General features: G+C 48.4%; 1 protein-coding gene across 1 annotated transcript; it reads right to left on the reverse strand.

Moving 5' to 3' along the window:
* Positions 1-339: 339 nt before the first annotated feature.
* Positions 340-9917, reverse strand: LOC128891586 (uncharacterized). The gene is made up of 12 exons (XM_054151183.1): positions 9829-9917; positions 9540-9627; positions 9194-9463; positions 5556-5822; positions 5114-5452; positions 4876-4995; positions 4632-4807; positions 4242-4533; positions 4080-4161; positions 3686-3830; positions 3420-3609; positions 340-3330 (listed from the first exon to the last, which is right to left on the reverse strand). Exons 2-12 carry the CDS (start codon positions 9625-9627, stop codon positions 3179-3181), a joined length of 2121 nt encoding a protein of 706 aa, XP_054007158.1. The 5' UTR covers positions 9829-9917; the 3' UTR covers positions 340-3178.
* Between the last annotated feature and the right edge of the window lie 5362 nt (positions 9918-15279).

A 15279-nucleotide genomic window follows, 5' to 3' on the forward strand; every position in this document is an offset into this window, starting at 1 on the left:
ACTGGATTCGCAACTTTTATCGCATTCGTATATTTCCAGTAAATATATATTTTTCCTTATCGATTCGATCGATGTTTCCACGACGATGATTAAAGCGGACTCGAGATTATATTTTCGTATGTGTCCGATGCAACGGTCGGCTATTTTTAAAACAATGTTGCCGCAATTATTTGTATCTAAAAGTCAACTGACGCGTCTCCCGACTAAGTAAGCTCATCAAGTGATTCATATTAATAGTTGGCGCAACAATAAACGTACGTACGCACACGTGCATCGTCGACACACGTTTCCTCGCGCACGCGGATCGATTAATCACGAGCTCTCGCGACGTTTGATTCGCTGTTGACTCGTTGTTAGCGAAAGGATTAATATCGCGACGATACAGGATAATGAAGTATATTTTCGCGTCAAACCTGCTGAATTGCTTGAAAATCACCGGTATGCATCGTACTTATTACTCACATGTATCGGAGGAAGATAACAGGAAGAGAAGTACTTTCGAAACTGTTCTTCGTTTAATTATTAAAACATTCGCGTACTTAAATAGAGTACAAATACATGTGATATTGATGCGTGTATGCGTGTCTCCATTTCAATACCTACTACGATCCAATATATATATACATTTGCTTTATTTGTTTCTACCATCGATGAGGTGGCTCTTTCCAAAATCCACTTTAATCGTCGTACCAATCAATGCAGTCAGGAACAGTCGATAAAAAGTCAATGTTAATTTGATCGACATCTGTCTAGATAGATCCGAAAGGTTGCGAAAATCTGTTGGCGTTTAGGCCGTATGGAATTTATGATGTTCCTCGCCATACCTTTGATTCGAGATCGATCGTTCTTGGACGATGATCTCGACTGTAAATTTGGTATTTGAGTATTCGTGGTTAGATACCGAGAATCAAAGTACACATTTGCGCTTACGAGCGTTGCAAAAAGCCGGTTTTTCTGGCAGCTCGCGTCGATCGAATTCGAACTTTCACTGATTTTAATTCCGTGGTCGATTCATGGTAGACTCGGTACCCCGAGGGGCCTTTCTGGTTTGTCGCCGCAAAGAAATCGACTTTTTTTTTGCATTTTTGTAACGTCGGTAAACTCGAACGTACGCTCCAAATCATTCTCACTCGGAGGATGTGTCCGTATCACTGGGATCATGTGAATTTCGTCAGGATTATGACATTTATATTGTGGTTATGGCATTAAAATTTAATATGTTCCTTTACTTTTGCACGTATGGCTATAACAGAATCGGTAGAGCAGGTTCTTCGAAAAAATTCTTCGCAGCTTCGTCATCTTAACGTTCCAAACCAGAATGGACCCGATTAACCTTCCAGTTGTTCCATACGCAGATTTACCGATGGATTTTCTACCGACGATTGTATCTACGAAGAGATCGAATCGTTGATCGAACGCGAAAACTTTCGAACGATCGATAAAAGCACCGGTTGCCTCGAGATCGAGACTGCTCGTCGCGTTCGAGAAATGTTATCTTTCTCTGTTCGTTTTCTCGCTCTCCTTTTAACTATGCCTACATGCTCCGTTTATTTCCTAACTTAAACGCTAAGTTGTATCGTTAGAGACGTTAGTGAAGCGTGAACCTTTAAATATCGCTAGTCTTGATACGGGTTACAAGTCGATATCCGTGGAACGAAAAAGGTAGCCAGAGCCGTATCGAACGATCGCGGCACCATCGATCAGAGATAGACAAAATTTGATTCGAATAATAGATGGCGAGTAAAATCAGCGTATAGCGAGTTATTCGCCACGTTTATTCGATCGAATAGTTAACACTTTAATTTCTCATAATTCGAACTAGTTTTAATTCTACGACTTTTGACCATCTCTGCTTTCACTTCCACTAGCCAACGACGCAGATCGATAAATCTGCGGGTAAAGGGACAGTCGCTGGTTTCGTCTCGTTCTCTCCTTGCAACCCGATCAGAAATAGCCCTTGAGGGATAAGACGGTTAGCTGTGTCTAAGATGACCTTAAATAAAATGTACTTATTACAACGTTTGTCGTCAGGGTGTCCCTGGTCGCTTCGCAGAGTCGAGCAAATTTCATTTTGAGTAACGAGTAAAAATACCAGATTTATTCGTAAAGGTAAAAAGTTATCCGTTTTTGTTCTGTGGAATTTATCTGGAATTTTCATCGATAATTCGAAACAGAATTTGTTCAACTCTATCACCTCGTAGAGAGAAGAACTTACTAATCCGCGGATCGAGGAACAATTTTCGTCCGGCCGACGATGATCAAATGCGAAATCTTTCTTTTGTTTTTAATTCGACGTTGACGTTTCTTTCGATTTCGATCGGTTCATCGTCTCGACGACGACCGACGCGTGTTCCGGCGACTCGCCACGAAATATTGCACGCAAGATCCCTGCGATCTTCGTCCCAGTATGCGATCTATAAGATCCGAATATGCACGATAAATATTATGTATAAAGGAATGAATCAGACATAAGACGCGTAAAGCGATGGAGCTTCTCCCTTGTAAAGATAATCTGGAAACCGACGTGTAATTAACCATATATCACCATCTATAAAATCGATCCTGAACGCGTTTAAACTATTCCCCGTCGCGAGGGCGTTGCACAACCGGCAAAACCTCGTGATTCTCGTCACTCGCGACCAGCAACGTCGTAATGTTCGCGTGAAATTATATTTAAAGTGTTCTATAATGAGTGCCGTTTCAATACCATCGATGAAAACGTCCGTTTGAGAGAGTTGCGCAAGCGACTCGCGATCGTCGTCGCGACTCTGCGTACAATTACTTTTTCCGACGTTTTTGTCGTACTAATCAAAATTTAGAACTCGAGGCTGCGTTTGGACGCGATGGTCGTCGTTCGATACTCGCAAGGGGCATCGCGGTAAACCCGAAATTGTTTGGATCGAGAAGCGAACACAGCTGTTCGCGCGGAAGAATCGACGTCCTCTGCTTCTCGGAAGCGGATTCGACGTGAAACGCGATTAATATGAATTGCTGTCGTAATTTTTCCACGCGAACACGCGTTTCTCGGGTTCGTCGGTTGCGCGAGTGATCTCGTAACGTGTACGACGTGTCACGCGAATAGGCGAATTAGCACTTTAATACGGAGTTGTTTTCCATCGCGCTCCTTCTCTTCCTCTTCACCGCCGTCTCGGCTCCTCGCGGATACCGAGGTGAGATTTCAGGGCATCATTTTACGAGGCGACAGCCATTTCTTCATGTAGTAGCAAAAGATCGTGGAGATGTAGATTAGGACCAGGAGGGCACACGTTACCCCCAAAACTAACACGGACGTCTTGGTCGGACAGGGCTCGACTATGGTCACCGTTTTGTCTGCAACAGATTTTTAGCAATGCGTTAATGCACTCTGCACATCGACACGGATTTATTCCTATTTGACGTCATTCTACATTTATAGTTACCAGCTTCGTTGAAGTCTATGCTAGAGTCGCTCTTGAAGAAGTCCGATTGCTTTTCGTCGCCAAAGTCGAGAACCAAGATCTCCTGCGACAACGTCATGTCCTCCGCTTTTTCTTCTGTGGCGTTCGCGAGGCTCCTTCGACGCCTCTTACCCCACGATTCTACCGATTCGCGACCCCACTCGCAAACAGCCTGTAATCAACATATTTTTTTCGTTTCATTTTTGTTCTTTAGAACGGTCTTTGGAATTTGAAATGAGCTCAATTACCGGCTCGCAAGGTCCTAGACAGTATTTAACGTTGCACTGGAAGATCACGCCGTAGGACTCGGTGAATCTAAACGCCTCGTAGATCGATTGTAGAGCATTTCCGTCCGGCGTGAAACTTGGGAAGATCGAGGGATCGACCGGGCATCTGAATATAGTCAACGATCATTTTAATCCCGAGTACAACCTCGCGATAGTACGTAGAAAGCAAGGGATGTTCGTCGACATGCAAGTTAGAATGAAATCCGAAAGTTTGCGGTAACGTATTTTACAGAGAGGCCGTTTCGATTTCCAGAGCGGTTTCATCGTAAATTACATCTCCGCAGGCTTTCAAATTTGTCTGTATTTACGTGTCATCGACCATGCACTTTCAAGTTAATTAACGGTGATCACTGACCCTTCGTCGTCTATGATCTGGAACGTGCTCTTCGAGTCCTTTGCCATGGCGACGCAGCTGCGAGCGAAGATGCCATAAGGAGCTACGAATGAAGGAAGACAATTACAAACTCGAACACGCGATCGATGCACTTCCGTAAACGACGGAAATGAAAAAACTCACTGTCTTCCGGGATCTCGATTCTGAAGGTGAGTTTGTCTCCGATTCGCACAGTCTCGACTTCCCTGGTCCTGCTGTCGAGAATGCGAATTCTTGGAGGAGGGGCTTCCGGTGCGCTGGTGATGCTGATCATTTCCGGGTCTCTGATGGGCATCATCCCGAAGGTGATGTTCTTCGAGGACATGTCGTACGTGCACTTCACCTTGTATATCTTGTCGGCCTTGGTCATCACCACGGAATGGTGCTGAAGGACGACCGTGTTCGAGTAGATCCCAGTCTGAAAACCGTCACGCTGCTATGGTAAAGAAAGAGTTTGAACAGAGAATTCGAGGACTCGAGTGGATGGACGTGGATGGAACATCGATCGATGAAAATGGACGTTGGATCGCTTACCACGCTCTGAGTGTTACAGTCCTGGCCGCTCATGGTCAAATCGAGCCTGAACAGATCGCTGTTGATCACATCGATGTTGCAGGTTTCGGATCGCCCAAGTGCATAGATACGGCCGTTGAAAGGTTTGTTCGTACGAACCTGAACGGCGATTCGCGTGTCCTTGCAATCCACCGATACTGTAACAACGTTATATTTTTCAATTACAACAGAAATAACAAGACGCAAGGGTTAATGCGATACGCACCATCGTAGCAGGTACCGGTTTTGTCGCAATTAATGTCGTTCCTCGTGAGATTGTTTATCGTGGGGTCTTCGGTGGTTTCGAAGACGACTGGAAGCGGATCGGCGATCGGTCCCGTACCCTCTGAAAACGAACACCCGCAAAGTTACGAAACTTACTCTAAACGTTCGCGAGAAAACAGATCCAATGGCTGCTCGGGTCCATTTTATCGAGAAGATTTGGAAAATTGACGAAAACTCACTTTCGCAGTAGTTTTCGAAATACGTTCCAACCCTTTCGCCGTTATCGATCAGAGGGCGTTCAGCGTTGAGATACGTCGAGGGACCATCGGGGAGAGTCCAGTGATCCAAATGGAACAACTGGCAGTTGTAAGCCGATCCCTGAGGGGCGCCGCGATAGAGAAAAGATCTGCAGAGGAACTCGTTTTCGATCTCGCAAGCCAATCTGCACGCGGATTCGCTTTGAACTTGGAGCTCTTTGTCGGTGTAATAATGCAGACCCGCGTACTGCGCCACCTTGTCGTCGGCCACGCCGATTCTGGGCATCTGAAAGACCCTCTGGGACTTGCACGCCTCTTTTCCTGAAAATTGTGCATTTCAACGTGGATTCCGATCTCGCGAACCACTCCGGTATCGCTAACGCAACCGATGTATCCATCCAAGAGATCCACGGTTTCGTTTTACCTTTCAGACACAAATTTTCGAAGTAATCAACGCCTTGGGCGTCCACGAACTGCACGTATTGACCGGTGGTTCTTCGATCGGAGTCGCTCAAATGACACTGCAGGGTTACGTAATTGTATTCGACGGAACGGCAGGTGAAACGATGCTCGTTCAGACAAGCCGCGAGACAGGCCTCCTTCGTCGACGTGTAAATCAACGCGTTGTCCAGGCCACGGATCATCTTGTTCGGGACCCTCTCGAATGACCATGGCCGCAAGCAAACGTTCTCTGGAAAACGACAACCAAATTTTAGTCGTTCTTCCCAGATATTTGGAAGATGACGCAAACAACGAACAAACAATAGATGTAATATTGATCGTGAAATTCTAGATACAGATCTTGCGAACTTCGACAGGCGAGGTTGTATCGTATAATTTTATGACGTGCGAGAGATTTTTGTTTACAGAGAGTCAGAACACGTGGATACGCCTGACCGCAGACGCGACGGTTGCACACCTGACGTATAGCGTGCACAGACTCTGCAGGGTGTGCTTTCGCGTTGCGTAAGGCTTATTTATGCGATATAAATTTCAGACGCCAACACCTGTGCCAGCCCACCGACGATACTCGATACAAATACAAACTTGGTGCCGGTGTTGTTTTAGCCCAATTTGCCATCGAAACGACAAACACATTCTTTTTTTAACTTTGTTCTAATTAACATCTCAGTGGCGTCTACAATGCGATTCGGTTAGTTGTTAAGAGTCGAGTACCTCGTTAATTAGGTTGGAAAAACGAAATATGTAAGAAGGTCGGAATTTGCGAGAACGGCCGGTGTGTGGATCGAGGAACGGTTATATATCCGGCGGATATCCGTGGAAGTGAGGCGAATTTTTCGGATGGTCGGTCACGCGAAGAGGAATATTTTGCGGCCGCGAGACGAAGCACGGTTACCGCTCGCGGTTCGTGGCTCGTGGCTATGCTGAAATCACGAGCGAGCGCACATGTGACTTGGCATCCCCTTATATCGCGCGCTTCGCTCGATCGGCATTCTGACGTAGGATCCTGCACGGGTTTTTGGCAGATGAACGCTGATACGTATACAGTGTGAATTTAATATAGATACTGAAACAGGAGGCTGTTGTTCGTTTCCGAGGTAGATGCGTAACCAGTGCCTTTTTCTCTAGAATCTATCCTGAAACTTATATCTTTCATAAGTAGCCTTCATATCCTCTCTTACAAAAGAGTTGTAGCTTGTCCCAGTTTCTATAATCATTCTATATATACGTATTATTTCGGCGGAGAACCTGGCTGCCCGTTCCAATTTTTTTTTTTCGTTCCGCCCTCGAAACCGGCGCTAATGTCGACGACGACGACGACAACGACAACGAACGGGATGATGCCAACGAACCGACGCGTGACTCCGACACGGATGATTCACCGCGACCGTGCGAATTCTTGATCGCAACCGAAGGATCGACGACCACCGAAATACCCGTCGCGTCGATACAATGGCACTGGTTGTTCGAGCAGCGCCAAGACAATTTGGAATTTTATTTCAAGACTTTGTTCATCGCGCTAAAAAAAATGTAAAAGAACGACAAGTACTTGGAACTAAATGGAGCACGTCCCTTGTTTCAAGTATAAGAAGATTGACAAACGGTAGCAGTCGATGGGAGCTCGTTTCGTTGGTTGGCATCGTTTCCGATAGCTGTTTTCCTCGATTTTACGCGGCGCATCTCGACGAAATACTTTAACAGAGATTTAGGTGGGTTCCAGAGGCGTTTCGAGTATCGCGTCCCCGGAGTCTTCAAAAATAAACTACGAGATTCTCCGACAGGGACTATTCTTAGACGTCCTGGAGCCGCGGACGACAACGATCCTGAAGGCGACGATGGAGCGTTTCGCGATTTCTGTCCGCTGGAAATGTTTTAGTTGGCAGCGAACCGACGTTGAACTCTGTCACGCGTGACTCATGGAACGGGCTAAAATTAATCATCGTCGCGAATCGTTTTAATCCTCGAATTAAACGACGGGATGGGGGACGCGCGTTACGTAAATTTCGCGGCGAGCCAACTTTTAAACGCTGTAGTCTGCCGTGCGAATTCTTAACGAGTCGGGACCTCGATGACGGAGTCTCTACCGTTTCGAAAGGTTATTTTAAGAAAGGAAGGATTTCGAGCGAAAACGTGCACCACAGAAACAATCTGATTTCCAAGCTTTGCACGCGTATTTAAACGTTTGAACTTTCAGAAATCGCTAAAGAAATTTTTGAAGAGACGACACTCGCGTTATCCTGGATCGTGTCCCGTCGTTCCCATCCGGCCATCCTGGTCACCAGGCGCCTCGCCGAGAGATAATCGCGCGTTTCGTAGAAACGGAGACCTTCCTCGAAGTCCTTCGTCGTTCTTTCGAGCGTGAACCCCGGCCCGAGCGGGTTTTACGATCAACCCGAGATACTTTCAAGGGTCGAAGGTACCAGCAGGCTCGTTAAACCAATATTAGGGGTTTCTTAGACCCCCTTGGGATCTTTTCGACACCTCGACGCGCCCTTGCAGGTACCTGTTTACCGCCGGCGACCGTGCTTAAAGCATCCTTCACACCATCCGAAAGGTACCAGCAGATCTTTTATTGTTTGCCACCAACCGGCGGTCCCCCTCCTTGGCAAATTTGTAGACTTTCCGGTTTTCGTAAAAATCTGGCCGTCCAGGCTTGGGAAAGGAGACCTCTTTGTATTTAACCCCTGGGGGCTGGTGGCCCGATGCCATTTCGTGAAAGTTGTCGCGGACAAAAGAGGACACTTTGTACATTTGGAAATTTAGACAAATCAAAAGTGACGCACGGAACGTGGTTGCTCGACATTTTCGCTCTTTCTTCAATTTGTTTTCGATTTACTGTCGATCGGCAACTCGATAAAGACCATCGACATTTGTGTCTTTATTTCGAAGGTTGTAGCGCTTTGAGATCGTTCAAATCGTCGCTTAATTTTCATGAATTTTTAATTAACGCGTACGAACGATTCGATGTTGTATTTGAAGATCGATTACGAGAAAGATGTTAATTTTGCAATTTCCTCGAAATGTCTATTTCTCTCGCGTAAATGAAAATGCTCTGTCTACTCGAAAGGGAGGATCGAAATATTGTTTGCACGGTATTATCGTCGAACTCGGTCACAATGAGACGCGGTCAAACAACCTTCCTCTCGACCAGAAGCTACCGGCTACCCAGGTTTATTTGCAGATCTACCTGCTCCCAGGCGACTTTGCCGCTAGCATCTAAACCCGGATTATCGCACCTTCCCGTTCTCTTCGGCCCGCCCGCTTATCGCGGGAGTTTCCTTTTACTTGTTCAGCATCCTGTCGCCCCACCATTGTTCCGACCGGGGACAGGGTCTCGAAAGGATTTAGTCCTCAGCGCAAAGGTGCGCAGGAGGCGCGAAGGTATTAACGTTCATTAACGAAGTCGTGCTGGTGGCTCGATTATACCGGACCGCCTAAGTTCTCGAAGATCCAACCTCCCACACAGGTGCACGGAGATTAGAAACTCTTAAACGCTTCCAGAAAATGGTGTTTGCCAGGTTTTTTTTTTTTAAATAACTCGACACTTTCACGATGGTCGTTGGTCTAATCGGTTGCACGGTCTGTTTCCATTTCGCTCACCTGATCTGATCTGAAGCTTCGTCATGTAGTACATGTTCGCAGCCCTTTGAGGCTGTGCGGCAGGATTCGTCGCAGCCGTCTCGTTTTGCAACTGGCAGAGGGTGTCCTGCATCGGCGCCAAAGGATTCACGACAAACGAGAAGGCCGCCGCCTGACATTCCGCCTCCTCTCTGCACCATCCTTGGCACTCGTACAGCGAGAGATTCCGCACGCTATAATAAGTGGTCCCGCGGTAATCGTAATCCGTCAGCTTTTCGAACGCTGTTCTAGCTGAAAAGTGAACGTGATTTGTTCTTTGTATATAAAGTATAGAACAGTATACCACGAGTGGAAACGTTACACTTACCCAGAGCAGCTTGAGAGACGGTGACCAGGGTCAGGAGCGTCACGCTCGCGGTTATGGTCGCTATCGTTCCTATCGCGGACGAACCCATCTGCAAAACAAGCAAAGAGGATTTCGGTTACGAGTTACGTCTCTATACCTCGTTGTAAAGCGAGCGAAGAATCAATCTCCTTGAGAATAAAACGTTCGCGAAAGCGCTAAGAGGCGAATCCTGTCGCGAGGAAGTCGCTCGAGATTGCTGGCATCGGACAAGTAATTCGCTCTCGGTGCGAGCTGGAAACACGCAAGTCACCGGATTCCCGCGCGCCTTTTGCTCGTATCGCGTTACGCCAACCGAGCGCTTCCTGGATCTCTTCTTCTTCAAGCTTTTTGCCTCGTTTCCTCGGCAACCAACACCCCGGCTTGTTCGCTCCTCTTTCACCAGAGCTACTTCGGCGCTCCTCCGTTCGCAGCGAAACTTATTTACGATCGATCGTTTCCTCGTTCGGGCTCCGTCCGCGTTTTTCCTCGCGGTCGATTGAGCGATTCATCGCTGCTCCGAAGTAGACGGTCGCGTAAGCCTCGGTATTATGCAGCTTCGCTCGTTTCTTTCTTCGTTCGATCCTCGGAAGTCTGTTTACACGCGCGCACAGGCTACCTCGAGATCGCCCATTACGTGGATCGATTTCAATTTCCGTTTTCCGCGAATGATCTCCACGTTCTACCTTGCATACTTTATCGAATATTTATTTTCGCAGTCGTGGAGGCAAATTGCTCTCGAAAAATGTCTTCTACCTACGAGGAATGAAAATCTCCGTTTTCGGGATTTAGGCGTCGAGTCGGAGACAAACGACGAACGTCTTCGACTCTCGTAAGCGGGTATGGCCCCTTAAGGTCTCATTTCCAACTTAATGGGAAGACATTCCGCGTTGATCGCCGTCCGTTTGCGGTGCCGTCTCTGAAAATCGAGGGACTCGGAACACGTTCCGGGTCATGCGACGTACACCCTTTGGTAATTGCGGCAGCACGTAAATGACGCGAGATTGCTCGACCGAAATTAACGTAATGCAATAACGGCGCGATAGACCTCCGGAGGATGATCTAGGCTTGGCGTTTCGTAGCCTCGGTTCGAGGTCATCGTGCCTAGAATAACCGAGGACCGTGTAACAGAGGAAGAGGGCTTTGTCGTGGCTCGTACCGAGGTCGAAGGTGCAGCGCGAGCCTCCGTCCTTCTCCTCCCTCTTCGAGCCTTTCTCGATCCGCCCCACAGCCGCGGGCTTCGACGAGCTTTGAATCGCGATATCCACGAATCGAAATACAGTGTTCGGTGGTGGTTTCGCGCGACGAATCGTAAGTAACTCGCAAACTCACCGCGGACAGAAGCGAACGCGCGTCATCGCCACCCCCGCGAGCATCGCGGTAAAGCTGTGGTCGACGCGTGTGGAACCGCTAACAACGAGGAATTCGCTTTGGTTCACTTGACAGACGGGTTGCTGCACTGCCGGCGAAGAGTAATGCTCTCACCGCGGTTGGCGGGAAAGAAACTGGAAAAAGAACCGCGGACTTCTTCCGCCGCGGTTGGGTCGAGAGTGTTACCTGAAAGAACTCGAGGTACTCGGTACGTCTAACGTTCGGAAAACGCGATGCTTTATCACCGCGTTACCGTTCGATGTTACGTTACATTCGTTTCGATACGTTGGCCTGTGCGAACGGACGCGAAACGTTTTCGACTCCGAAATATTTATTTTCTTTCCGAGAGACGAGACACCCCCGTGGGTGTCACGCGACACGTTTCCGTTGAACGTCTGGGATTTCTACATGGGGGTAGCGTTCGACTTCCCTCGTTGCTACAGGGAAAGACGCCTGTGGGAGAAAATCTGGAAACAGTCATACTAGTAGAATATAGTTTGACGAATCCTGGTGGCTGAGAGACTCGGCCATAGGTGGCAAGGTATGCTATTTCGCTGCAGTGGTTTGAACCTTAATTAAAATGAGCCGAGAGACGCGTAAAGTGCTCAAAGACCTCGTAAACGTAGCATACGTGTGAATTTCTCGCGCAGCATTGTCTTCGCCTCGTTACGCTCGCAGGAAATGTCGTTTCGCGCGCACACGGATCCCTGACCTTTACGTCACAACCGGCCCCTAGCCGTGAATACGAGCGGAGGAACTCGGCTAACGAGTTCTCGCGAGACGTTCCACGGGTTTTCAAGGCTCTGCCAGCGGAGATCGTTGCTTCCGGTACTTCGTTACGCGAACTACGCCGCTTCCGGAACCTTCGTTCGGCCTCCTCTTTTTTATTCGGGGCTTCGTTTTTAATAAACGAGATCCGCGTAGCGTCCGGTGATTGGCGTGGGTACGCTTCGCGCGATGAGAAATCTTTCCAATCCATACCGCGCGAACTTCTCCGTAGAGGCATTGTCTTTTAATTCCGCAGGCCTCGTGGATTGCCGCTCGGATCGGGAACAATTCGAGGTTCCTCTATTCAACCGATGTTCGATAAAGCTATTATTATTAATCGGATCAACCTATTTCGAGCAAATAAGCTGGCCAACACTGCGCGAGCCAGTGCCAACGCGGATAATACATCGGCAAGTTCGCCTCTGACATTCGATTCGTTTCGCCGAATCGTGGACCAGCGTCTTACAAACTTTTCGGATCGCGTCTTGAACGAAAACAACCGTTGCTTCCATCGAAGCATGGGTCAAATGTCGCGTCGATTGACATCGAACCTTCCGTCACGACCTATCGATGGATCGCGACTCTCGGCTCGAAATATATCGGCCTAAAGAAGATCCACCGATTGCTCGGAGAAGCATAATTGATATCTGGAGTTGGGCACCGTTGCGACGCGGCCCGAGGCATTTAATTATCCTCTTTATGAAAGGTCGAGGTCCACGGGACTATCGTCGAGGCTATCCTCGAGCTCGAAATCACTTCGTGAATCACGGCCTGCCGCGGCACGGCTCCGCTCGCCGCACGGATTTCCATTTGTCTCGGCTTTCGTTCCCGGAGTCGTGACTAGGCACAATGATCTCGTAACAAATGCGCTCCGGTTTAGCAGAGGCGTTCCTCCGCATCGTTGGGACTCGTCGACGAGATCGCCACGGGCGAATCCTATCCTCCTTATTAACTCGTCCGCTGGTAACGAACTGGTTTCAAAGATCCACGGCCTCCCCGAGGCTAGGAACCGATCGAATCATCAATATTAAACAGGCCGTCGAAAGTGATTTATCGGGTCCGCGAGCTCGGTGACCACGATTTTCCTCCTCGTCGATGAAAAAGCGTCCCGCGACGGACCACACCGAGGCAATTAAATGCTATCCGGCGTTCGTTAAACGAATCAACGATTTAATTACATGCGCGCAGGTGGCGAGCGACGCGTTCTTCCGTGGACGTTAACGGCGGATCTCTCGTCGAACTAATCGAGCTTTGACTTCGAGCCCTCGAGAACTAATTGGCCGATGCGCAAACTTTTGCATTCTTCTAGATGAAATGGACAACGACTGGATGGCATAGCGATCCGTGCGTTATTCGCACGGAACATTCCTCGCGTTTCATTATCCGCGATCGCTTAAAGGCCGAAAGACGTTGAAGTGGATGTAAACTTCACATCGACGATTAACAGTTACATTCGATTCGAACTTAATCGAACGATTCCAGTAAATTGTTAATCGTTAAAGCAGATAAGCGTGGATTACCCGTACTTATTAGAATCGGGATTTCTTGGCGGTGGTTAATTACGAAGTCACGACCGCTTTCTCTGGATTATGCCAAGTACTAGCGGCGATCCCCCCGTGCAATTACGCGATGGGATCTTCTTAGGGTCTCGCGAAGAATCAATTACCCTGTTACGAGGTCTCGTGTTCGGTCGTAAATGGACGTATCGTTAAAATTACGTATCGTATTTAAACAAAAAAAAAAAAAAAAAAATGTTAAATACGAGTACAATCGATAGGATATCAACGTTACATACGAATCATTTGCGGTAACTACGATTTCAACTTTAATTTGTACGAGGTTCCGTCGCCTCATTACGAATTCAATGGCAATCGAATGCGGTCAGTTCCCGTGCGGCTCAGTTCCCAGAAAATTCCGAAGAAGCGTGTCAGCAGCGCGTAGTTTGGATAACGTAACGATCTCTCACGGAATAAAATACACTCGACGAGTGACGCATACACGCGCGCGTGTACACGAGCATGCAAAAGCTGGCAGGGGTCTCTGACTTCAAATTGATCCAAAGTGTTTCGTGCCCGTTCCCTGTCCCGTCTAATCGGCCGTACGAAAAGTGTGTCGATCGACGGTTATCCGCGACGATGATTACCGAGAAATTGCGCGGCGGGGTAACGGTTGATTCGACGGACGCCGTTCGAGGAAATAGTTCACCCACGGTTCGGTTTCAACCATTTTCGAGCGCGTTCGTCGCGTTCCCATGCGCATAATTCGAGAGAAATACGCCTGGCCGGTTCTCGAGCCACGGGGTCATCGCGACCGGCGAACAAATCCGATCCGCGCATCCAGATAAACTCTTGGAGCGTATGATCGCGTTCGCGATCATGCACCCCGGACGCGGCAGGATGGTCCTGCTTGCGCACCGCTACCGGAACATGCAGATTTATGCTCCTTGGAACGTCACCGTTCCGTGGATTAATGGCTTCGCTCGCTCGTAGCCTTCTTCTTCGCGAACACGCCGCGGCGCCGCGAGTGCTGTCCGCGACGCATCCACTCTTCGCTAACGAGTCTTCGAGACGTCCTGTTCGACCCTTTTCCTGATCACCGCAACACCGCCTCGTATATCAATCGGTCGATTTTCACGGCACCGTATCCGCCGATCGAGATGAACGTCCCAACCATGGTATTTGGTATACAACGGCGCGAATTAGCGGAGGAGAAAGGGCATTCGAAAGGAATTCAGGGGGTAGGCGTCGGAATATGCCGTGGCCAGATACCATCGTTTCCGTCGGCTGATTTCGCCCCACCTATTATTTCCGGCAGACCGCGTGGTATTCGCATATTTTACATGCGGTCGATCCCGCGATAGCGATGACTCGACCGAATGATCCTTCGCTCCTCTTGCTCGGGGGCCACTTCACGCGGCATCGACGCAACGTTTCCCACCGCGACAGCACCTCCGCGTTCGTGATAAATTGATCACCTTCGTGGGCCAGGGGAGAGGGCGCGTGCACGAGCGTAAAGATTAGTCCCACGCAACCGGTCGCGAGAAATAAATTTATCCTCGAGCGAGGAGCGAGACGCTACGTGGGTGCGGGTCGAACGGTAAAGGAAAACGTTGCTCGTACATTTTCCCGCGTCAACTCTTCGCTCAACAGTCGATAACGGTAGAAAGTTTTCACAGAATCATCGTAGATCGCAAGTTTGATCGTTTCACCCTGTGAAATCCTACCGTCTTTTCATCCTCCGTGATCGAGTTCTATATAAATAACAATCGCGATTGCTGTCAGGTTCGAAACACTGACTAGGGGGATCGAGATCGATTCGAAATAAGGCTGGCATTCACCGGGTTATCGCGATACGATCCCCGCAACGGTGAACTCGGAGAATCTGATTTACGAGCGCATCACCGCGGTGGTGAACGGTAGCAGACGAGTAGATTCATAAGTAATGAGAAAGGGAAGACACAGAAAACGGAGCAACTGCAAAGGATCCGAGTGGATATCCCATTCGGAGAATAAGAGATTCATAAACAACGAAGGCACGTAAATCGACGTTCGAGTTGTTAGATTCCCTCCCTGAATCTCTTTTCAGT

This window comes from Hylaeus anthracinus, unplaced genomic scaffold, assembly GCF_026225885.1.
Source record: "Hylaeus anthracinus isolate JK02 unplaced genomic scaffold, UHH_iyHylAnth1.0_haploid 12002, whole genome shotgun sequence".
Lineage (NCBI taxonomy): Eukaryota > Metazoa > Arthropoda > Insecta > Hymenoptera > Colletidae > Hylaeus > Hylaeus anthracinus.